The 26,850-nt window shown below is 36.2% G+C and overlaps 1 protein-coding gene across 21 annotated transcripts in view; it reads right to left on the bottom strand.

Moving 5' to 3' along the window:
* RYR3 (ryanodine receptor 3) overlaps nt 1–26,042 on the bottom strand; it is a 245,220-nt gene extending 219,178 nt beyond the window's left edge. For all 21 annotated transcript variants that reach the window (XM_029998543.2, XM_029998586.2, XM_029998547.2 and 18 more), the window contains exon 1: nt 25,898–26,042. In XM_029998543.2, the coding sequence (XP_029854403.1) occupies nt 25,898–25,948 (51 nt within the window). In that variant the 5' untranslated portion in view covers nt 25,949–26,042. The remainder of the gene's footprint in view (nt 1–25,897) is intronic.
* Nucleotides 26,043–26,850: the final 808 nt, after the last annotated feature.

The raw sequence follows: 26,850 nt of genomic DNA, 5'->3' as shown, positions 1-26,850 counted from the left end.
ACCACCTCTTCCATGCTCCCTTCTCCAGCCCAAACGCCAAGAGGAACAAAATGTCCCAGTTTTCTCTACTTCTCTATCACTGTGCCTCCTTCTACTTTATTATGTAGTCACTTGCTGCTTAGCAGGATCTTTATTTCTACCCCTCTTATCTCCTCAGTTCTGCATGGGAAGCCCAAATGGGTGAATATGATCTATTTGAAAGAGAGCAGCACCCTTCTTTTTTGTATCTCAAAAGCTACATATCTATCCCCTTCCTCATCAAGTCGCTTCTCGCACTGGCACTACTATTACTTCTCTTTCTTTACCAAGATATTAGCTCCTACCTCAACACAGTCTGTGATTCTAATTTCTTCCATCTAAAGAAAATTGAAGAAAAAGATGAAATTCCATCTCAATTTATCAGAAATAAAAAAGAAACAGAAAAGCAGGTAATGGAATCTGACAGGCAGCAAAGCACAACGTGATCAAACAAAAGTATTCTTAAGTAGTTATTTCACTAAATGTATAGGACAAGCAATGGGTTCAACTAAATTTGAAGGACTTGTGTCACCAAGCTTTTTCACTCTATGCATTTCCAGCGCACAAATAATTGAAATAAAATTGAGATCTCATTTCTAGTCTAAGAAGTACATCAGAAAATGTAAGCACTCGCAGCACCTATTAGAAAAGTAAGTATACTGTCTGGTTTATTGTATATGTGAAAACTTAGCCTGCGGAAGCTTCTAGCATATTTGCAAGACACTGCACATTAATTTCAGAGGCAAGAAAAGTACTATCTCTTCCTAATGTCTTCTGGTCCACGCAGTATAAAATGCTTCTCTCGTATTACAGAATATCATATGCAATACCTTGCTAACTAAAAAGACTACTGAAATATGACAGAAAGCCATTGTAGGGGCAGTATCAAAATTCTGCCTCAAAAGCATTAGATCAACTTGTTGAAAAACCTAAATTAAAACCCAAAAATACAATTTATTTTTTTCCCCAAATCACATAAAATAGTGAAGACTAGAGCTTATATATGGTACTAATGCTTTCTACTGTTTATCAGTAGGCTCATTTAAAATGTAATTTAAATAATAATCGAGGAAGTCTGCTATACGTAGCATTATAATACACTTAAGATTATACACAGTTGTACAAATAGCCTGCACTGAAACACTAATCTTTGAAACTGTTAACAAATCCTGCTCTCTAAAAAAACAGATTTGATTTGTAGTCACCAATGGAAACAAGGAATACTTTTAAGAGGTTATTATATTAGAACCTCCTAGTTCTTAATGTTTTCTCCATAGCTGAGTATACACTATGGAGAGTATACACTATGAGTATACACTGTCATATACACTGTGGTATATGACAACTTTGCATCATATACCACACAATCATCAAACACTCAGGTATATGATGACCTGACATCATATACCTTCATCATATGAAGGACTGGTATTGCTAACTTACAGTGGAACCAATTACAGGCTTGATGATTATCATTTGGTGCAAAACCGAGCCTTTCCCCTACCTTTAGTGGAAATCCTATACAGCACATATACGCAAAACCTCCAAGCATTTCTGGTTATAATGCAAGAATAGCCGGGATATACATTAGCCAATACACTGTTACATTATTTTCATATCAAACAAATTTTATTAGTTTTTATAAGCCATCAAAAGAAATCAGAAGTTCAGAAAGCAGCAGTTCTGTGCACGAAGTTCCAAATTACGTAGTAAACCACGAATAAAAGTTTTTTTACTGCAGAAAATAAGCATTGTTAACATAAAATTGCTGCCAGTGCTTTTCAGCCAACTGCAATTCAAAATGCAGTATACTTTACCAAGTGAATTACATAAACTATTTTTTATACACAGAAGAAATTGAAAAGGGTTACACAGTCACCCAGGCAATAAGAATATGTAAATACCTGTGTAAATTCCATTAAGGTTGGACATGGATTAACATATAAAATCAGCATAAACAAAGCACAGCTGTGAATGTTGGAAAGATCTGGACTAATATGCTAATGCAAGCCTGAGAAAACTCCTGTACAGAGACTTCCTGAACTTTCCAATTCCATGTCATGGTATTTAGGACATCAGATTTCTTTTCGCATGACTGGCTTGTCACTTGTTAAGCATCAAGTGCAAAAAACTCTTTGATGGTTCTACTGCATGCTAGAATATTTTCTTAATATAATAATTTCAGAATTATTTAATAACGCCAAACAAAACTAATTTTAAATTAAAGGAATAACTCTTATCACTGATAAAAGACAAAAATATTTAAGTAACTACAGAGTCATCTGCTACAGCTAGCACTAAAATTTCATGGTGATTATATGTCATTTATATAAATAACTGACTCAAATTTCTAAAACCGGTTTTATTTTTAAATATATTGCATTAACTGGAGATAGTTTAGGACCATAATGAAAAACTGGCATTTATGTTTGCTAAGCCTGAAATTGCTTAAGAGATCTTACTATATTTTTATTTAAACACCTGGAGTAGTATAGCATGCTTCAGAGAGATTACACCATTAGTCAAAGTACAATCTACAGTTCCAGTACTCGATATGTATTTCTAGTGAACATTATATGATCATTAAGATAAACATTCACAGCAAATTTGTTCACATAAGCCTATTCTAAACCCCACATCTGGCAAAAATGTATATTCCACAAATCTTATCACAATCAATCAGCTGTTCATGACTTCAGCAGCCTTCATGGGATAGCCTTCATGTTAATCTTTCTTCATTTTAAAAAAAGTATAAAACACTTTGTCCCAAGATGGATTTCACCCTGCACCTGATAACATATGCGGAGAACTTAAAATAAAGCCCATGTCCCAAATAAAGTGCTTCCCCTCAGAGTTTTGCTTAAATATCTCAACCTCAGCATCTCAGAACTGAACTGGCTGTTCTCAATATGACCAAACTCGGCAACGGTAGAGGCCTGTACTGGTTTGCATTTGAAGAGACTCCTGCCTCCCCTGTTCCTACAAGATTCTGTTTCCCTTTGTCTTCTTCCTTGCAGAGAAACTTCCCAATATATCTTCCTTGAATTTCTTTTATTTGTCTAAGAGCACAAATTCAGTGACTCAATTGGCACTTTCCTGCTTTTTGTACAGAAAGTACATAATTTTGTTTCTCTCCACAGTTTAAGTGCTAATCTTATATTTTAATTCCAATGCTTTTACTTGAGTAACTGTTTTATTTTCTTCAATGCTTTTCATTACTAAAGCTCTTTTTTATATTGAAACTGGTCAAGCATGCTAATATTCTACTCTTTTCTGCTTCCTACCTTCCAAGTAATGTATCTCCTAGACCTCAGTCTCCTCTTGGCTTTCACAGAGGACTTTTAAAATTAAATAGATAAAGCACAAAACTGATAATACATATTCAAGACAATCAGTTCCATAATCAAGATAATAATGGTATTTGTAATTTATTAAATTTTATCATGTGATGTTTGATTAATGTTACAAGAGCTATTTACTAGACAGACGTGAAAGATTGACTTTTTGAATTAAGATCACCTTTGTGGTCTGAGATTCTAGCACACCAAACATAATCAAAAGTTGGTGCAAGGCTGTCACGCTTTGATATCATTACATGGAAAAAAATAAGCAGCTGACAAAATCCAGAAGGATAAGTGAACTGAATTTTCTGTTCTGAATTAGGAAGCTGATGAATCAAGGTTGAGGCAGGAAGTGATATGACTTTCAAATCTATTGTGGATTACGGGTCATCTGCGATAGAAGAAGAAACCATCTTATTCTATTTCTGTATAAAGAAATAGAGATGTAGCTAGATAGAGTATTTACTTAGTGCTTCAATTATTGTAAAAGAAAAAAACTGAGCAAAGTTGTCTTATTTAAGCAGAATCTCTTAGAGGCAGGTTTGGGTTTTTTTAAAGGGAATTCAAAAATTATTACTCAGAAGACTTAATATTCTCCTTTTCTTCCCCCCTCTTCTTTGAGGCTCTAATAATCTTAATTTTACATAAAATCCTTTGTTGACCAAACTTAAGAAAATACTGCAATAAATCAGATACTCGGTTATCATTTATTCTGCTATGCTAATGTAACAGATACCCAATTTGGGGATACAAAGAACAAGTCAACTTGTTAGTACCCCAAAAAAGAGAGGTAATAAAACTGCTGGTCTCAATTTTCTCCCTGAAAATGCCTCAAAATATTTACAAAAGATAATTTGTCTCACTAAACAGGAGTTGTTATGTGTTGTCACACACATTAAGACATGAAGAACTCATCACGCTCTCAGTCAAAAGACTAAATAAAGACTAATCACAGCGGCACAGAAGCAATTTCTGATCATGTTCATTTTTTAACCAATGAGCTCTGCTCAACAAAAGTTTACACCAAAAATATAAAGGAAATTAAAAAATCAAATTCAAACTAGTGCGTATCATCAGTAGAAATAACAGTAAGGGTGACTAAAGGAGGCAGGGAAATATTTATAATTTGATTTTTCATGTCACACTGAAATTTTAATCCAGAGACCAAGTTTTTTAAAAGGTCTGAAAGGATGGTTTAAAAAACAATTTAGCACACCAAAAAATTTAAAGATCATAGCTATGAAACTTTCACTGTCATTTGTATATCAGTTTGAAAATACACTAATTAAATAAGCAATGAGCATTTATCATATAACTGCATACTAAAAATAAGGAAAAGGCTCTCTCGGATCACCTGACAACAGACCCTTTCCAATTACTACCAGCCTTTAAAATTGTACTTTTTCCTGTTTTAGAGAGGAGAGTATACTCTGAGTATTTAGCACAAAAATATTTTAGTTAATATAACATGGCATAGCTTTAAAATACAAGATCCTAAAAGATTTAAAAAGAAAAAAAAGTATGGTTTGATTCTGTGAAGTTAATAAGCACATTTTTGGTCAGTGATGGCCACAGAGAGTATAAAGTAAATTGAATTTACATGTTAAGTGTTAAAAATATATATATATACATGGTCCTGGGGCTGTAACGACAACTTCCCTCAAATGTGTTATTCCTGAAAAACAGAAGTGAGAGCAGACTCCTATTCTGCTCATCAGATAATGCAGCTTGTCTGGTAAGACTTGAAATAGATTTGACTGTACTAACAAAATGGTTGGTGCTATCATTCTAGAGGGCATTTAATCTTATGTTTTCCTAGCTTAGTGTTTCAGCTAGGACGGGGATCCGTGCTCTCTGACAGTATTATGTAAGCAACGTGGGACAAAGACAACTAATAATTCAAAGAAATAATTTTTGGTTTCAGTAAGATTCAGGTACACAGAAGTGGGACATTCTTTTAAAATGCTGTATTCAGAGTACTACATATAGTACCATTAAAGCCTCTGGCGATACAAGCAAGTAACAAAATTTCAGCTGTAATAAACTGTGCATGGTTTTCAAGCTGTGCTAAATTTTTATAGCTATGTTTTCTACTAAGTAGAAAAAACAGTAATTCTGAATAACGTCTTAAAAAAGTGTAAAAAAAAAAATCAGTCTATTGTGAATCTTATCAGAATAGTAGCATACAGATTTATTTCAACACAGAATGAAGTGAAGGTCTCAGGCAAGTCGTCAGTATTTCAGTATGGCTTCATTATAACGACTAAGCAATAGTACAATGATAGTAAAATGGAAGTGTAGGCAGAAGGACTAATATCAGTTGAATTTAATGCCCTTGTAGATTGCCAACATGGTATATGCTTAAGAGAGAACAGGTATACATATATTTTTTCAAAAATAATCTATATTCAGTATGCACCAGGCACCAGACTTCAAGATGAGACAGAACCTTCTGTCCTTGGTTATACACAGACAGCTGATTGAAAATAACTGAAATCCACAAAAATATATAACATTAAGTTTTGGATCAAATAATTTCAGCAGTCAGATCAGTAGTCTAGCTACTGACATGTCACTGTGATTTATAGTGAACACTGGTGTTTGGAGGAAAGTAGTAGAAAATATTCACAACCAACCTTCCTGTTCCTTGCACACTCCACAAATTACCATGCAAATCTGAAAAAGTCAGTTATTTTAAAACATTCTTCTGGAAACTTCCTCCTAAATCTTCAAATGTATGGAGGTTACCCTATTTCTCATGTACTAGGTTGCAGGACTCCTTGCAAAACTGTTGTACATTTCCTCCTACTATAAAACCTATATCCTCTAGAGCATTTAATTCTTTCTGAACGTGAGACTTGTACTTCAATACGATTCTTTAGAAAGGAATTTTTCACCTTTCACCTTCAAAATTTATCTTATCCTCTGAAAGGCACTCCTATGTAACTTACAGATTATATGTCACAGCACTGTTTCTTTTCTAAAGAAAAATTATTTCAGCATCATTTCATGCAAGAATATTTCAATACTCATCATACTTTGTTTCCCACGTCCTGAACTTCAAAGGTGGCAGTGGTACTGGTCTTGCAAATTGTGAGACTACAGTCTGACTCATCATCTTAGCATTCCTTTGTCCTTACCCTATTTTTCTCTGCTTGTTCAGGAGGAAAACATGAAGAATTATTCTGAAATGATGACATCGTAAACCAGAGGATCAATTGCATTCACATTTGACAAAACCTTGCTCAGGGGAAGAGGTAAGGTAGGAAGGAAAGGCAGACTGTTAAAAGGAGACTGGGGTAGATTTATTCATTAGATAAGAAGGTTTCTCTACAGTGACAAGATTCCTTAAGAGTTAAACTGGATATGGTTACCATGGAGCTGAGACTCCCACAGAAAAAAAATTACAGCATTTTGAAACATTTGTTGGAAGCACAGAGGCAGCCAAATAAATGACACTGCACCACTTTCAGGCTTTATTAGGTCACTTAAATTCTACCTCCAAGTGGAAGCTCAGGGGAGGGATTGTTACAGGCTTTTACCGAGTATTTCGGCCATAGCATTTCTAATTTAGAAATCTTTGCCTGAGAATTGCAGAGAAGTTTCTTGTGCAATGCAAGTCTTCACCATATTAATACATTACTTGCTATCAACAATGGTTCCAAGTAAACTGAGGGGCATTGTTTAACTGTGAATGTAAAAAAAAAAAAAAAAAAAAAGAATGCTGACTTCAATCTTCTCCCTTCTTTGTTAGGAACTGCATTTCTACTGTTGAATTTGATAATATAAATGGCATCCCATGCCCGAAAGAATTACAGCTATAAAAATTAGCTCTCAGTAGTTGGGCAAGACACAGTTTCATGAAATGTGTTTGTCTTTTGCCTCAGACCTAATTAATGCATACTCCAAGAAAAGAGGATTTGCCAGCTCTAAAGCCATGGTGGTAAGGGCATAGTAAAGTTTTCTGGGAAACTTTTAGCATAAACTATTCTATAATCTGCAGAAGTAAACCATCATGCACTCATGAAGAAGGATAATATAGCACTTAACTCTAGTTCTGCCCTAACGGCCCCTGACTGTTTTAGCTTGGATACAAGTTTTTACCATGTGCATCATGAGCAGAAGTCATTTAACCTTAGAGCTACCCTTGATCTCCACTATACATGAGCAAAAATATTTCACTATCTCACACAGCAAGGATAAGCATATTAAAAGACTGACATCCCTGTAAGTCAGAGACTTGTTTACATTTTCTTCTAACACCGTATTCCTCATAAACACTCAATGGTTGGGAATGCCCTTCCTGCTACTTGAGGACAGTCCTCTCAGTGACAGAAATCCAGCTAAGCCTGTAAACCTGATTTGGAGGGTTTTGGCCTGTAGACAAGCTACAGTGCTATTCCTATATTCTTCCTTCCGACTTGCCACTAAAGACTTTTTTGCTGGCTGATTCTGTCTCAGAGGGTACAATTCCGGAAAAGTCCTGTGCCTTGTACAATATAAAGCTGGGTAAGTAAACACTGTTAGAAGAACTAAGTCAGTCAGTGGTAACACGTAATCTGTTAACAGACTGCAATCCAAGTTCATTCACCCTTGCCTCTCATGTTATTCATCTGTTATCTATTACCTTCACAATGGAAAGGCAAACAGTAAGATACTATACTGAAAATGTGAGATTTCAGAATGATTTATATTTCATACTGAAATATGTATCAGAGTTATGAAACAGCTCAGCGGTTCCAGAGAATAATTTGTCAAAGCCAGAGCTGTCATTTTTCTCTTAAGTAAAAACCCTTACACCTCCAGAGTCAGGAACCAGGATTGTTTCTATAAAGAATTAGAAAAATAACAAAGATGAAATATACACTTTCTCAAACCAACAAGAAATGTCAACCATTTTAAACCTTCTACCTGTTGTTACAGGTTCTTGTGAGAAAAGTCTCTGAACAGGGTGCACTGAAGACAGCCAGAGAAAGCAGAGCGTACCCTCACCTCAAAGTATTTCAGAATCTGAAGGTCTGCAGAAGTTCTATGCACATCTTCAAAAAAAAAATACTAGTTCGTAACTAATGGTGAAAAACAGCTATACATCTCAAGAATGTGACCTCAGGCATTTCTCAACAGAATTATGAAAGTCGTTGTCCTAAAATGGATTCCTATAAAACAGCCTAAGAAACATCAGATTTTCATCCATAGAAACATGATCCATGTTGTTTACCTGGACTTTAGTAAAGCCTTTGACACCATTTCCCACAGCATTCTCCTGGAGAAACTGGCTGCTCATGGCTTGGACAGGTGTAATCTTAGCTGGGTAAAAACCTGGCTGGATGGCCAAGCCCAAAGAGTTGCGGTAAATGGAGTTAAATCCACTTGGTGGCCAGTCACAAGTGGTGTTCCCCAGGGCTCAGTATTGGGGCCAGCTCTGTTTAATATCTTTATCAACAATCTGGATGAGGGGATTGAGTGCACCCCCAGCAAGTTTGCAGATGACACCAAATTCGGAGGGAGGGTTGATCTCGTTCAGGGTAGAAAGACTCTACAGAGGGATCTGGACAGGCTGGATCGATGGACCAAGGCCAACTGTATGACGTTCAACATGGTGAAGTGCTGGGTCCTGCACTTGGGTCACAACAACCCCATGCAGCGCTACAGGCTTGGGGAAGAGCGGCTGGAAAGCTGCCTGGCAGAGAAAGACCTGGGTGTGCTGGTTGACAGCCGGCTGAATATGAGCCAGCAGTGTGCCCAGGCGGCCAAGAAGGCCAACGGCATCCTGGCTTGTATCAGAAATAGTGTCGGCAGCAGGAGCAAGGGAAGGGATTGTTCCCCTGTACTCGGCACTGGTGAGGCTGCACCTGGAGTACTGTGTTCAGTTTTGGGCCCCTCACTACAAGAAAGACACTGAGGTGCTAGAACGTGTCAAGAGAAGGGCAACCAAGTTGGTGAAGGGCCTGGAGCACAAGTCTTATGAGGAGCAGGTGAGGGAACTGGGGTTGTTTAGCCTGGAGAAAAGGAGGCTGAGGGGAGACATTATCGCTCTCTACAACTACCTGAAAGGAGGTTGTAGCAAGGTGGGTGCCGGTCTCTTCTCCCAAGTAACAAGTGATAGGACAAGAGGAAATGGCCTCAAGTTGTGCCAGGGAAGGTTTAGATTGGCTATTAGGAAAAATTTCTTCACTGAAAGGGTTGTCAAGCCCTGGAACAGGCTGCCCAGGGAAGTGGTGGAGTCACCATCCCTGGAGGTATTTAAAAGAGGTGTAGACGTGGTGCTTAGGGACATGGTTTATTGGTGGACTTGGCAGTGTTACGTTTATGGTTGGACTCAATGATCTTAAAGGTCTTTTCCAACCTAAACGAGGCTATGATTCTTCTCTATGATGCTATAAGGAGAAAGTATATTCCTGGAATTCCTTCTTTCTGAATTAAAATTAAATTTTCTTCAAAACTAAAATGTGATACTGAACAGAAATATAACCATCAAAAAAGAATACCCTTAGGCGTATCAAAAGCAGCATGAAGCTTCTCTTTAACCGATGCCAATATATAGACTAGTGACTGCTTGAGTACCTGACATTTCACTACTTTCTCTAAGACAGTACAGAGAGTGACTGCACTGACACAAGACCACACATTTAACTCAGCATGAACCTGGGAAATATATTGCCCTGTACCTACCAGAACCTTGCCAGAAAACACCTTAGCCTGACTTGGGGTACCAAACAGGCCAGGGACTGTTCCCAATATGCAGTACAGATAAGGAAGGTCACCTTGGGGAATTAGTTTAGCTGTATGCACATAAGCTGCACGCTTCCACTTCGCCTCAAGGCTAGTGAATTGACTGTGGCTATTTCATTTACGAGCATAGTCAGAGACTTTTCAGCTTCCAAAAAAGGGTTAAAAGTGTAGCTTGTCTCTTTTTAGGTTGGTCTTTAGGTTGAATTTATATTCTTCAAAATATGTCAATATGGCCTTGCTATGAAAGGTGAGCATGTCCTAGCCAAGGAAACAGGAAAGTATTATGTCACTGTCCAAGAAGTGGTTGTCACCTAAGTGTAAGGGAGACTCAGCCAGCAGGAGTATAAACAAGAGATAACAAAATTGTGAGGAAACCAAAGATTCAGTTATATGAAAGTAAGCTAAACAAACTCATATTACTTATTCCAGAAAATTCAAACTAGAAAGGGAATAGAATTCTTCTTTATAAATATATTGGCAGGTGACATTGTTGGCATACAGGAAAAAAATCTAGAAATATATAAATACATTTAAGCTGAAAAAATGAAGGAAGATTACTAGAACAATGAATTGGTACCTTGATAAGAGCAGCAGGGGAAAAAAATATAATTAGCTTTAAAATTGAACTGCAGTTCAAAATGGATTTGATGACTTAGAAAGTTCTTTCCAGTTCTATGTTCCTGTGATACATAAATAAATGTTGCCACATGAAATGAAAGCAAATGCAAGACTAATCTAAGCAAAGATATTTCAGATAGATGCTCTGTGGTAAAAATGAGGCACAGACAGCAGACAAACAGAAAGACTGAAAGTCTCAGTGACTTTACAAGTCTGAAAAAGAACCTATGAAGATGAACTTTGAGTAGTAATGACAGAAGAATTTCAATGTTCTCAGCAAAGTATCTTTAGCTGTTTGTTGCATTCCTTCTGTATTCAAAAAGATGGGACCTTGCTCATTTTTTAATGTAGATTCCACTTTGAAGTTTTTCTTTTCCACAAAAAATACCTACTTATTTGTAATTTTCCATCAAGAGCAAGCAAACTCCTTTTAAGACTCCCAATTTTGGCAAGCTATGCATGTCAAAAATGAATAAGAAGCCTGCCATTTCTCATAATTTCTTGAATTTTTTATGACCTCAAGCAACAAGAGACAGGATGACAGTTGTTCTCACTCTGGTTTTTACAGCCTCTGGTAGAGCTAAAGAGGAAATGTGTATGAACTGGTGTCTCAGCCTCTCTCTCTTTCCAATCTCTCCTTGTGGATATTCGCTATTAATGCACACTCACAGTAACTGAATATAAAGATTCTTTGTCTCCCTAGTCAAGTCTACCCCTGTACTTCCTTTTTTTTTTTTTTTTAATCACTATGGTATTACTATCCTTTCTGTTACACCAAAAAAAAAAATCCACCTCTGTGGGATAGTTGCACCTTAGTCTTCTCCCTTTTCCTTCTTATCACATTAAATAATTAAATCTTTTACAACTTATCCCTCCTTTAGCTGCCATCCCTTCAATCAAGCAAATTCCCATTTCCGATGAATTTGTGGTACTAATCACAAATGCCCATCTACAAAATATTCAAGTTTGGGGTTGTTTTTTTGTTTTGGTTGGGGCATCACCTACCACCTCCCACAGATGGAACTTTCCTGCAGTTGTAACCCACTACCTCTTTCCCCTCTTTTCTGTTTTTGTTTTTGGTTTTTTTTTTATTTTTATTTTATGTAACACCTTCATTTTGCAGTGTAACATTTCAATTGTGTTATGATTTACTCCTTTTCACACTGACCAAAGTCTCTTTTCCTTGTGCGCTCATTTGCAGCCCGTCCGTTCACAGAACAAGGTAAACTCTTTGTATTAGACAATGTACTGTTTTCTTGTGTTTGTACAGCACCTAGATGGCCTTATCTGGATGCAACAGTATTACCAATTTTTAAATCAAAACCACTCAAATAGTAAGAAAAACGTTGCTTACCAAGATAGTCTATATATTTGTATTCAATCACAGGTACTAGGTGTTATTTTGCTTACATTAACACAGCTTGAAGAAGAACAGCTGCAAACATTAATAGAGTCTTTCAGAGCACATTAATTAGGCTACAGTCAAGGTGTTAATCATGGTTCACTTGAGATGGTTTAAGATAACTCTCTCAAGTTTGGCCATGATTAGATCACTGGACTGAAATTACTCCTGCTCAGTGTAACATAAGGAGTGGTCATTCTACTTGTTTAATGTTGAATCATTGTTTCACAAGCAAATCTTTATATAAACATAGAAATTAAATTTCTGATTAGTTTTGGTTGTTCAACACATACATTAGATCTCCCTTTTTGAATCTGCAAGCTTTCAAGTCCAGCACAGTTGCTTTCCAACTATTTAGCAACACTACACTCTCATCACATGTAACTACCAAGGACTGACTGTTACACATAGCTGTAACATTTTATCAAGTTCTACACATGAACATTACACTAACTTCCAAATAACTGAAGCTAAGGCCTGCAGCCAGTGATCCAAACACATCTAGTAGTCACAAGAGCCATGCAAACTACGCACATACTAGACAGAAAGTAACCAGAGCAAACAGCAATTGCTATACATATATAATATTGTAACAGGAGAGGAAATACTTGCGAAGAAGCAGGTGTTGCCATTGCTTCAGACCACTATTTTAGGACAGCAGCACACGGCCCACAATTGTCTAAAGCAACATTTCTGCAAACATTGTAACACTTCACCTTGTTTATCCCACCCCAAAACGCTTACATGATCAATGCACAGTTATCCTACAAGCAAACCAGTAACCTTGCATCTGATTAGTGTGAAAAAGTACAGAACCCACAACCATTTAAAGAAACCAAATAATGGTTATGTGTGCCAAGAACCCTGACTACATAAATCTCTGCTTAAACAAAAGGAGATAGAAGTTATGCTTGAGATGCCACCCCAAACACCAAAGAAAACCGCACCTGGACAGTGACATGATCTGATGGAAGCTAACTCAGCACTGCTAAAAGCCCCCTACTTTTGCCATATTTATATAATATACCTGCTTTTCAGTAAAAAATAACTGTGTCTTTGCCTCTGTGCTCTGCAGCTGCACTTGAGAGAAATAGCTCAGTGACTTTATCGTAACAACTGCAAGCTCCAGTTCACTGTGAAAACACCTGGCTCAAGAAATGGTAGGAAGAGAAAACAGTACACAGAAACTGGTATCTGCACCTGGTGTTCTGAGATAGCCAAGTTACACAGCTAGCTGACAGGGTGTTTCCCTACAGGAATGGGTGCTGGAGATTTAAGGGATGCACAAAAATACAGGTTTGATATTGTTGACTGATGTTGCCTGGAAGTAGCCTGAGGTCAGGATAATCTTCCATCAGCTCCCATGTTATTACTGACTTCTGTTATTACTGACACTGTCTGGTTTTTTTAGATAAACAAAGAAAAGAAACACAGATGTGAAAGATAAATGGATTAGGATAAACTTAGATTGCACGAATACATGATAGAACTATGCAATTATGTGTTTAATTTTCTAAACAGCACTAGAAACATTCTACTGATGTCACAGATTACCTACAACAGAGTATCACCACTATCATGTTTTGGCCATCATTTTTTTTTTCCTTGAAGATTTTGCCCCCCATTTTCTATGTTATGGTGAACACACTTCACCCTTTAGAATGTTGTGACTTCTGACTCTAGTTGGTCTTAGTATTGGCAAGGATAGGAAAGGTTGGCAAGTTAAGCCTTATATACAGGACCATGTTTAGTCAACGATGTTATTTAAGCCTAAGGTCCACCTTGAAAGAAGCTGAATTGGGAAGATCCCTGGCAAATAAAAATGGGTAAGTCTTTCTAACAAAACCAAACTTCTGTCATGAAATGAAAGTTACATACACAGAATTAATCTAGAATCTTCGATACCATCAAGCTTCCTGAATTTCAAATTAATCATGGGGAGACTGTACTTCCTGATCCAGCTTCTCTCAAAGTTGGTGTTTTTTCAATAAAAAGGCACTAGTGGATACAACTTTACAGCTTACTGCTTGTGCAGTGGTATGACAAGAAATAAGAACTATATTCTGGCTAGCAGTAAAAGGTCATTAACGACAGCTTCTGTAACTTATCTGCAGTTAGGCTAGCTAGGGCATTCACAATGAGTCATCAAATTGTGGTATTTCAAAGCAAAAAATGAGCAAAAGCCTGAGTGAGAAAAATATTTTATCTTCTGATAAAATTATCTTCCTTAATGAAGTAAATTATTTAACATTATCAATATATTTTCATAAGTGGAAAGTTTAAATGCAGGTGATAACCTACTTTTTTCCTCCTTGAACAAACTCATTATTGTGTAACAACTTAGTGATTAGAATGTATTCTATACTGGAAGAACAATCTGGCTGTTTAAACAATGTTTACAACGAATGACATATCATACCAAGCTCTTCTTTTAGACCTCACCATTTGTTTATGTCTAGCTGGTTTAGTAGCTACTATATGCTGCTCTTAACTTTCACAATCATATGAGCACACCATACAGCATAGTTAATTTTGTGCATAAAGGAGATTGGGTGCAAAATGCATAACAAACAATTCTGAAACTCAGGCTGATTTGCATGAGTAAAGCAAAGCAGTTCTTCATCAAGCTAAGTTTGATATACTAAGCTCTTACAATTTCACACATTAAACTGAAGTAACAATGGGAGAATGTTCACATCACTGGTGAAGAATATAATCTCACACCCTATACACTTCTCCAGTAACACCATTATATTCACTTCTATGAAACAAACTTTGGCCACTAAGTTTGTCTTTTCAGTGCTGCATAAAATCATTGCTTCAAAACCTTAAGGTAAGGGTGGGGAGAAAAAGTCCTACAGTAGTTGCTGAATTTTCCTTCTCTTGTAAAACACAAATTTATATTAACACACTTCTAATATTGATGCTTTTTTTGTAAGTGCTATTATAGTTGATGTCATCATGTATATACAAAGCAACCATTTTTTTCCATCTTTATAAAAATCAAAATACTAAAAAGAAAGTTTTAATCACTACAAGAAATTCATCAACATCATGATCATACAAAAAAAAAACCCCATCAAAATCTCTATTAAAATAAAGAAAAACATGAGGAAAAAATGTTATGGGTTTGATTAGATACAAATTCAAAGATAATCCTATAATCCAAATATTCTACATTCATATTACCTGGTACAATATGAGATGCAATGTCACTTAATTTTACAGGTGGAAAGATTTTGGATCTGTACAAGATCCAAAATTTTACCTGATTTCCGTTTTATGGAAGCAATTTTTAAAAGTTGATGGATATCTTCAGCAAAACCACAACATACGCAATAAATCACGAACAAAACCAAACACCTAAAGCAAACATGAATAATTGGCATTCCCAGTGACTGATGGAAGAGATTTATATTGACTGACACAATTTCTTTAAAGGGTTTTAACAGCATAAGGTTCACTAAAACAGCTAGATTTCAGTTTAATGAGGCTTAGTGGAAACTTTTATAACAACATCAATGATCACCAATTCCAGTGAGAATACCTATCCGTTAGAATCAAGGTTTTGTTTAAGTGTTAGTATTGAGATACTACTCAGTATTCAAGCACACAACTATTTTATCCACTCACAGGACGGAGTTACATTAAGGACAGGGCCAATTTAATATTGCCTAAGACAGTCACCTAAGATCCAGTATAGTAAGTAGAGAACTTTGAGCTCACATTTTTTGTTAGATTGTGTTAAAAAAAAAAAAAAAACAAAACAAAACAACAATTAAAAAAATGCATCTAACATCCCAGTGGAAACACCTGGGTGATTCAACCATCAAAAGTGCTAGTCACCATCAGCCACTCCCTGTAACTTCACCTATACCAGATTATCTATAACAATTTGCAGGCATGGTAATAAAGTAACTAAATTAAATTAAGATAACAAAGGCTGAATTCCACATTATTCAGACAGGACTATTTTCAAGAGATCTGCAAAACCTTACTAAGAAAGCAAGTAAGGGGTCCTAAATTCAGTCCACAGCAACACACAACTCTTACAGGAAAGGTTTAGGGTCTGTATATTAGAAAGTTAATATTGTTCTACGCATTTTAAAAGCCTCACTCCTTATTAATTCTAATGTATGTAAATACCACATAAAATAAAGGAAAAATTGCAAAGTTTTAAATGAAAGTTTGGCACGTTATTAATACAATTACTATTTACTTCCCACAGACAGTGACTGATGAGGAAATCAAATCTTATTAATCCCTATTAGCACTTTTTCCTGTGATGGTCAACATGCATGCAGCAAAGAATCTTTTGTCCTGTGAACGTTCTTCATGAAAAGGTTACCTGGTAACAAAAAATGCAGGCATGACATACACGATCAGTCTGAGGTCTTCCAAATTCTAAAGTCTACCTTTCCCAGCTTTGGCTACATAGGAACTATAAAGTCTATTGATTTTGATCTTTTGGAAGGTGCAACAGAAATGGATATGCATTTTAGAAGGAGGTTATTGGAGTATAATACTGACAGGTTTGGGGTTTTTAATTTTTTTTAATCAAAATGTTAACTGACTGTACACTGACTGTATCAACATTTCTACACATTATCAAACAGCTTCTGAATTCTACAAACTACTGACATTAAGTATCTTTAATATGTACCAGGTGTATAGGTCTTCTGGGCATTTTTCATGTACAGAAAAGATGAGACAGTGCAGTCAATGAACTTCAGAGGGAGTCTCGGGAGATGGAAGTCATTTGGCCTTAAGCATTTTAGTGAATCATCTGAGGCATTTTAGTATATATTCTAAGATTGATGATCCTTGTACTCCTGTTTGTACATGGTCCTGCTGATGCAATTTGAAAGCACATTAAATCTTCAGTGTTTTAAATTAGTTCTGCATCTGCTGCTAAACAGCTGTTTCAAGTCTCCAAGTTGAAATTCTATTGTTTGTACAAGTAATTTGTAAAGGATTTTATTTAAGCTGCAGTTCTTTTGTATTATATTGTTATTGGAGAGAATTCAAGTTGTTCCAATTGGGTCAAGGGAAGTTGGTTTTCTGGTACAAGGTATTGGAGAACCTGGTTGAGCGCTGAAGTAGCTGAAATGCTCAAGATTGACAGAGATGTTTGTTGTGGACTAAAAACAGCTCAGGCATGTGCTGACTACTCATCTAACTAAGGAACTAGCACTTGCTTATTTGGATAAAAGCCGAGTAGAAGGAACAAACCTGATGTTACTACTGAATCTTTCACCTTATGTTGCTGTTGTCTCTGCCATTGCTTCTATTGACTGAAGCTGCCACTCCTCACCATAGACATGATGTGCCAGAAGAAGGAACTGGAAAAGAGAGGTTACCTGATCAACAGACTGGCCATCAGCTCCTGTTTACAGCTGAACCACATCTGTTAAGACTCAGAGTTGACTGACAGCAGGTGCTCAATAACTGACAAATACATGTATGTATGCATCTTATTGCAGGTGAGACACTACCAAAAGCACATCTAGGATGGGAGGGGGATCCAATTTCCTGTAGGTTTTCATAATTCCTATGCATATCCCAATCTTGAACTACTTTAGACACACTCTGAGGATGTCACATATTTGCCAATTGTGCTTCAGAACATTACTGCAATTTTCAGAAAACAAGTTTCCAAAAGTTACCCAAGCGAATTAAGTATTTAGAAGGAAAACATCTCCTGCAATTAAAACAACATACATTCTTTTTAAGTAATGTCTGGTACACAATTTAAAATCTTCCAGCACCAAAACCACTACATCCTACTAACTCATAGACATAAGGAAGTCTGGTGACTTTTTAATGACATTAAAAAAAGAATGTTAAATTTAAAATTTCTACATTTGGCAAATAAACAAAAATATTCATTAAGGCATACATTAATGCCTCATGTTTTCTTTCTGAATCTTTAAAGTGTATTCATGTTAGCAATTGTTTTCTTAAATTGAGATGATAATTTTACTGTCTATAGAAGTCTGTGCTTATTATATATCTGCGCTGCTATTATGTGCCATTTGGGGAAAACACATGTTTCATGAATGAAGTCAAGAAATACATGACTTTACACTAGTGTCCTGTGATTGAATTCAATATATTCTAAATAGCTGCATGCCAAATTTATTTTTCTTCTCCTCCCTGCATGCACATCTGTTTTAATTTTTGGAATCTGTATCTAATGCACCTGGCAGCATTTGGCTGTGTGGTCACAGCACTGACATGGGAACTGAGAAAGAAGCAATAGTCACAGCTGGATTTCAATATGAATCATACCCAGTTAGCATGGCAGGGGATTAGAAAAAAGGCACAGAGATCAGGCAACCCACTTGCTGCATTCTATAAAAATGTGGGAACATCACTAGCAAATTCACTGTTTATTACCGAAGATATTAATCCCCCTTCAGGCACCAAGAAGCAGAGCTTGAGCAGAAGACAAATGCCCACACAACAGCCACCAGTGGGGCTAGGGGGAAATAGGGAAACGTATGCTTGAAGTATTAATTTAGGATTATTGCATGGTCACAAATCCTATCAAAAAGGCTTTTAACTCACTAGCATTCTAAGGTGAGATTGAAGAGTTTTGCTTGATTGTAACAAATTCGATGTTATTACAGCAGACCTGCATTGATGCTTGTACCCCCAAAAAATAAAACTGAAAAAGAAAAAAAAGGAAAAGAAACTGACAAGGAGTTAGTTAGTTCCTAGGAGTTAAACTGATCATGACTATATCCAATCTGGCAAATATTTTGTAACAATATACTGTATTTATAATATTGTAATACATGCACTGATCTATTTTTGAAATAGCAATTTTTTTAATTTAAGCTGTAGAAAGAAACAGTAGTAAAGCATGATGCTGAGTTCATGTAGTGCAACGTTGCTTTGTTTTTAACTGGTATAGACTGGGCCAATATGAAGCAGCTTGCAAAAGTGCAACTCATTACACATATTCCATATATATGTACATGTCCTATATATATGTATATATGATGACATATGTATAGACACATTTCATACATACATGTACTATCATTACATTGTAATATCATATAATACAACATGCAATGTTGTACAGCGCATCTCTGAACATTACTGCTCCATGTCCTTGGAGGAAAAACTAGGTTTACAATCTATTCTATACATCCATGCTAAACAAAATATAAGAAAGGTATCAGGGAAACAGAGCATGGTACCAATGTACCATCTCCAACAGCAGCCTGTAACATCAGGACCTTGAAAAGTGTGTCCCTAACTCAACTACCTTTAATTTGATAGGGAGAAATCAGCCTTCACTTCTGACTAATCATGATGCAAGCCTTCATTGTCTACCTGTTACATCTGCAAAAACTCTATTTGCCTTTTCTCCTTTCTGCCCCCCCTTTACCTGATAGAGTCTTTCAGTACACTATCACCTAGCAAATGCATTTTTCCCAGTATTTATTAAAGGTTTTTTTTTCCTCATGACACCAGTAAATCTACTTTATAATTGTTTCTGTCTGTAACTAGAAAGTAAAAATTACTACCTAACAACATACTGGATATCATTTCACTGCCTTCTTGTATTCCCTTTTTACCTTCCTCTGTTATCTTTCCTCTTACTTTAATTGCCAGCTTTTGGTGGCATAAACATTCCACTCATACTGTATTTGTACCACAAGCTGGGAACAGACCTCAAGATCCTAACTCAGAGAATAAGAAAGACCCAAGTATATCAAGACAAATCACGTGAAGTTCTATGAAATTATAGTGCAGTTGTGGTGATACCACTTACCCTCTTTTCCTCAACAGCAGCTATAAAATTCCAACCATTAAATAAACTTCAACTTTCATTATATTAAACATACCAAAATACTTAAGCGTTTCCCTTTTCATGTAAACATGATGCAATTTTCCCAAAGAACTATTCCTTACCAGGAGCCTGAAATACCTGCTTAAATGAGATGATTTCACTCCAAAAGAGAAGTTGTTACAAATTAATTGACTGATACAGATACCAAGCCACCACTCCAGTCTGTCCAGAGCTAAAAAACAGACACACTACACAGTCTGAAGGCATGACTGTTGTGTTTATAGTATAGTAGAGCATTTGCTTATAACCCCTTGTCAAGGCGGAATTTTAACTAATTGCAGAAGATCTTATCTTTATTTCATCAAAAATAAACACAGAGTACTACAGCATATGATGAACTGGAAAATTTGTCATATTGTAAGTCTATCTTATAATATTATCCAGAGCTTCAGCAAGGAAATAGTCCTAGGCAAAGAATGAGCGTAAGCTATCTGTTTTGCATATAGTGACAAACCAGGCAAACCTATTCACAAAGTTGAGAACACATGCAGGGAGTAAAAGTGGCAATTTGATGAGTGAAAATAAACAGAGCAACATTATTTACAAGGAAGGACACTACAAGTTCTAAGAAACTTAACTCAGGATAAATTCATAAAATTAAGTATGATTTCCATGGTAGAAACTGAAGGATAAAAAAGCAAGAAGAGTGATTGCAAGTAGCTATACTGGTAATAGCCTGAAGCTTAAGAAGCAAAAAGAAATCTATTTTTAAGACTTTTTTTTTAAATGGAGTGGAAAAGACATGGTGGAGTTGTTGTTTGTTTAGTTTGTTGGACAAATTTTGTTCTTCTTAGAAGACTTAGAAGTATGGACTGCTATACAACTGTTAAAAATTGTGGCAATAGGATCAGAAGGGGGAGATTTAATGCACAGAGATAAATAGATACACAGATACTTAAACATTTAATTAAAAAAAAAATCACTTAAGCTCCCAATACACACCAGTTCTCAGAGGCAACTCAATTTTTATATAACATTATTCTTCATTTCTTTTTACCCTTTTCCTAAAAGGAATTGACTGACTAATGGACAACTACTGTATCCTGAATTGCAGTACATTTCAGTGACAACAGACAAAACGTCCTAATTAACTTGAAAACAATACCACAGAACAAACTCAGCTGTTCAAGAAGCACGTAGAACCTGAGCCAGCTCCCTTAAAAGGAGCTTCAGGAAAATTCCACTGATTTGATCTTACAGCTTTCCTTCGCCTTTGTGACTTTTACTACACATAAATTTCTATATCATTTTTATATAATCGCATTTTTATATAAACTCACTGAGAACAATTTCCATATTTTCCCAGTTTTTAATTAACCACTGCTAAAATCTTCTCCCGAGAAGTATCTTCCATTATTGTCTGACATTTGGACATTTGTCTGATATATTTGTTTGCAAGTGTATATCTGGTGAGCATTATATAGCAGATATTCATACTTTACTGAATCAAGCCACAGAGATCTGTGGTACAGAATATCAACATGCATTTAGTAACATAACTGTTAGATATTAAGTTGGACTGTTAAGGATTAATTATTTTAATGGTTCCACTTCACACATTCTTTGTTATTTCACTAGGGATACAGCACTAGGGACACAGATTCGATAAAACAACATGTATTAAAAGCATCTAAAGAAGAACTGGTTTTATGCCAAACTAATCCTAGGTAAACTGATGCACTTGAGTACAACTACTAAAATAATAAAAAAAGGCATGATATAATAACTTCTTATATTTATATTTGGCAACAAAGTGATTGAAAAAAAGAAAATCTAACTCGTACTATACCTGACAGTTCATATTGTAAAACTGAGATAACTTCCCACTCTCATCTGTAACACCGGAACAGTAGAAGAGCTCATTTTCAAGCAATATAGATAGTGAAGTGTATCCACATATAAATGTGTATGAGCCACCCAATTGTCTTGATGCTGAGCAGCTATTTAACACACAAATGATCAAAAACATACCTGAAAAATCTGTAAACTCACTGTGTAAATCTAGGTACATGAACTAGATCTTGAAAAAAATTAAATCCAAATATTCTATTCTAGGTCTTTGTAACAACAGTACTTTGCTATTTAAGTATAACAGATAACTACACTCTGTGACAGAAAACTATTTCCCACTCCCATGTGTAAATTTTTAGATAGTGATTGGAGAGGTTTATCAGAACACTTAAAATTAGGTTATTGAGACAAGCTGTTAAAGGAGCAAAACTCAAAGAAGAATCAATTGTTAAGGCCTTTGTCACTCAGAGAAATGAAGAATTTGTAACCAGTTGAGGAAAGAGTCATGCATACACAGACACATGCACAAAGGCATACACATGCTAATACCCATACACACCAACACACAGTCTGTTCAGATCCATGGAAAACAAGGCAAAACTTTCTTGACTAATGTGTTATGAGCCACCTCAAAAAAAGATTGTATTAAAATAAGTGGAAACACTTTCCATTAATACAATGAAATTCAGGAAAAATAACAAAGCAATACACTTATTAACTAATGTTACCACCATAACACGGACTCTAAGATGGCAAACAACTTTGACGTGCTTCATTACAAGTACATTTAAACTGCTCCTATGCTTTGGGCAGGGGTGTGATTTTCCCCCACCCCCCAATCATGCTCTCTGTTAGCAAGTGACTATATAGCTTTTGTCTTCATCAGAAATACATATCTGCTTGAAGGTATCACCTCATATTTTATTAATTCAGCAGCAGTGGAAATGACAGAGAATTCAGGATTAATTTCCAGAGAGGAGAGGACTTTGTCTGTTTGTCACAGCAGTAAAGTCCCAGTAGCTAGGAAAGGCTTGAATGAGAACACTTTACACTCACTCATTCACACTGCCAAGGGCAACAGGGTTTCCTCTATATAGGTCAGCATGTTATCTCAAAACAGCACAGGTTAACATATGTGTTCTCACCTAACGCTGAATAAACTTCATTAATTTCTCATGCCTTCATACCTTAGGAAGGGGTAACAAACAAATGGTAGGGGGAAGTCATCTAAAGTACAAACACTACCACAGCAGGAAACTAAGAGATAGCAGTATTGCATTTACACACATGTAACAAGTACTTTGCTTCTCCCATCCATACAAAACACATAAGTAGGCACACATACACAAAATATCCAGAGTCAAATCTAGATGAAAGCCACCAACTAGAAAACTAGAGAAACAATTCCAAGCATTATTACAGAAACAAAACATCAAATATTTCATAACAAAGACACAGCAGCAGGGTAGCAGTGTAAGAAAAAGCTGCATGTATTTATATATTTATTTATATTCATACTGAACTTACAAGTCAGGGACACTGTACTAGTAACATCTTCCTTTAAATGCTATCATTACACATAAAGAGTTCACACAAGAACTGGGACTTACTTGAAATGGGTACTAAAGACACACTACTACAACAACAACCATGACAATGAAAGTGTTCTTGTCCTCTCCCCTCTGGAATTTGTTCTTAAGGTTTTTGTCATTCCCATTGCTACCAAATTAATCAAATATGAGCAATGTCTTGGATCAAAAAGTGATAGTGAAAAACTTTCCAAAGTTTATAAATATGCACATAAGTTTGCTGCTCCCTAGAAACAAATACATGTTTGGTTGTTCGGGGTTTTTTTGCATTACTGAGCTTCTATAGCCTTTCTACATGAGCAGAGACTAAAAATGATGCACAAAACTATACAATAACTTAGATCTGGAAGAAAAAAACATCATGACCAACAAAAAATGGTGGACAAGGGGAAAATTTCCCTTTAAGGAAGCAAAAATTAATTTCACTAGGCTTCTAAGAGTTAATACTCTCGCTCTTTCAAAAAATACTGCAGGATATTTTTTGTTCAAAAGAAATCTAATCTTATTTTATACCTCACCAAGAGTTATCTCCGAGAGACTAAAACATCCTAGAGCACTTCTGTCTACAGACTCAAAAATAAGAATACAGAGATCAACAATTTCAAAGGAACATTCAGCTCACAAGCCTAGGAAACATTCACTAGGAATCCAAATTCCCAGAAAACATTTTGATCTGGAGAAGATCCTGACTGATCAACAATTTCACTGGAAGAGTCTAAAGGGCTACTGTACTTCATGTTTGTATGTACGAACAGTGATTAGGCAGCAATAAAAGCTGTAAGTAATAAGTACTGAAGGCTTACATCACTGTAGCACTCAATACCTAATAAAGGGTTCCTTTCTCAGTATACTGCAAAGCAACAATTGTTCCCTTCTCCACTAAGGTGAAGGAAGTTATAACTGAGAGGAGACAGCTGTAAATGGTATGATTGTTCACAGCAAAGAGAAGCTAGGGCTTCCAAGACAGAAATATAGGGGGTTTTTTTTATAATTTTTTTACCCTGTAAAAGACTTCCTAACACCTAGGGGGAAGGAACATTTCTGCATAGTCTCACTTTTGCTGTTTCCATTTTTGGCCCCCACCTCTATTTAGCACTTTATTTTACCCATTGGAAAGAAATGCAATAGAGTTCTACTAGCATAAGAATGGGTCACAGCAGCAGAAATTGCTATCTCATGTAGCACACGCAGGCTATCTATGAATAGGCAAAGCTTCTCACTTCATCACTGAGGAAGACTGTTCAGTCAAGGCAACATCTTAGAAAGTGAAAGGATGAAGGACATTCATTTAAAGCTCCAGTCTCTGATAAAACCTTCTCCTAAAGGCTGAGTAATCTACTAAACCATGTAATATAGATATCTCTAAAAAGTGGAGTGGAGGGAAGGGATGTTGGAAAGGATACTTCATTGTGATTATCCATTTCCCTCCCCCCATGAAATTCTCCCAGACATAAAAGTGCTAATGACACTTCATTACACCTAAACAATTTACATAAGCAGCAGCAGCCATCACCACTCTTCAACCTTTAATTCCCAGAAATAAATATTCCCAGCCTCCTAGAAATCAGCCTTGTAATTTCTTACTTTGGGCACTTAACATGTTTTATTTTAGAGACTTACAGTTTTAAAGTTGTATCAACTCTAGAGGAGACTGTTTCTGGAACCTTATTTGTGATAAATGCAAAGTAAAGACAGTACGGGGAAAGAGGAGGGAATACACACATCAAAGCAGTTTTTTCATGCTAGTTACACAACAACATGCTCTTAGTCATGCAGGGTAAAAATAATGAGACACAAGATGACACATGAAAAGGATCTTATCCTCTTCCCAAAAATTAACACATGAACACTACTTGCTTATAAGTCCAAATTGGTTGTCATACTAGATTTGTGTAAAGCTTTAGGAAAGAATGGTGTGAGGGCTCCATATAGAAAATTACACCCAGTGAAGGCTATTTCACTAATTAACACCCCTTCCCAAAGAAATCCTTATCTCCTTTTAAAATAAGCTTCTTTTAAGCAGAGAAAAGACCCCAAACATTTGTAGAGCCCCGACTTCAACATCTGTTGGTATTCCCTACACACAAGTGTGCTTCTGTGTGCATGTTTATCAGAAGAGGTCATCAAGGGCTTGCTTGGTTTATTCATCATTTTAAGGCTCTCCTATTTGCAAAGCTTCTGTTAATGTCAGTGAAATCTAACCTAGACAGAAGTTTCAGAGGTCAGATATTTGGCATGCTACATTTAGAAACCCAAGTACAAAGTTGACGAGGACGCTTCAAACACAGGGGATTACAGCGGAAATAGGTCTCCTTATACCAAACTGGCTATTGAGCAGATTCAAGGAAGAACACACTGAGACAGCCTGATGCTATTAAAGCTCATATTCTTGCTTTATTTTTTTCCACTGACTAAATCAATTCTCCTGTTTGGCAAAGCCCAGCACAGAAATAACACTTTATTTTTAATACAACAGAAAAGGAACAGATGTGAGACATAAAATGCTGTAGTACATGACCTATAAAAAGCAGATACTTACAGTTCGTAGGAACTGTATTTCATCTTCCCCTCCTTCACCCCCTTCAGCCATGGCTCTTGAGGAGTCAGCTCTGCTGAGACTCTGATCGCCTCCACCGTCAGCTCACTGCACTCGGTACAGCTCCTCTTCTCCTATCAGTATTAGCATATAGCTAATCCACAGCCATATAGGGAGCTCAGCTAACTCCACTGCACTGCAGACTGTCAGTCAACCCCCTCACTGCCAGAGCCAACCGCGCTGCTTTTCCAGCTCATGGCAAGCAATTCTTTTCCTTTTCTCTCTACCCTAGAGGCTACCGTTAAGGTATTGCAGGAAGCATTATATGCATCACTAGGTGTTGATTTTTTTTCCCCCCAGATACTGTCTGGTCAAAACAGAAATAATGATGAAGTGTTAATGAAAGCAGAGCTCGCACTTCCATTTTCACAGATCAGGGTACCCAATTTTGCACTGAAATGTACCAAATTCAGCAGCTCTGAACCTACTGATTTGTGCAGCAGAAGGATGTAAATCAGATGATCACAGGACAAGCTGATTTTGACAGCAGATATTTTCAGCTTGCTTACAATAACTTCCGTTTCTTGCTTCTCTGCATAAGCAGCTGCAAATCTGATTTCCAAAATGACTTAATGATCTGAACCTACTATATGTAGTTATTTGTACTATCCTTTTAAATGGTATTTATACATATATCCTAAGGACTGCAAGGTTTTTGTTTGTACCTTTTCAGAACTGCACCTGAATATGTATAGAGGATGGTACAAATTTACTTCACAACCTATAAACCACAGTTATGTTAAAATAAAACTTAAAATAACTTTAAATTCTAGTTAAATAGTGAAGAAATTTTTAATTAATGAAAATTGATAGTTATGACTTCAATATTGGCAAATGAGCAAGGAAAAAAATAGATCAACTCTAGAACAAAATTTACTTAAGTGAAAGGAGGAAAA

Source organism: Aquila chrysaetos, chromosome 2, assembly GCF_900496995.4.
Source record: "Aquila chrysaetos chrysaetos chromosome 2, bAquChr1.4, whole genome shotgun sequence".
Classification (NCBI taxonomy): Eukaryota; Metazoa; Chordata; class Aves; order Accipitriformes; family Accipitridae; genus Aquila; species Aquila chrysaetos.
The sequence above is the reverse complement of the archived record's forward strand: the minus strand, read 5'-3'. Positions and strand labels throughout refer to the sequence as shown.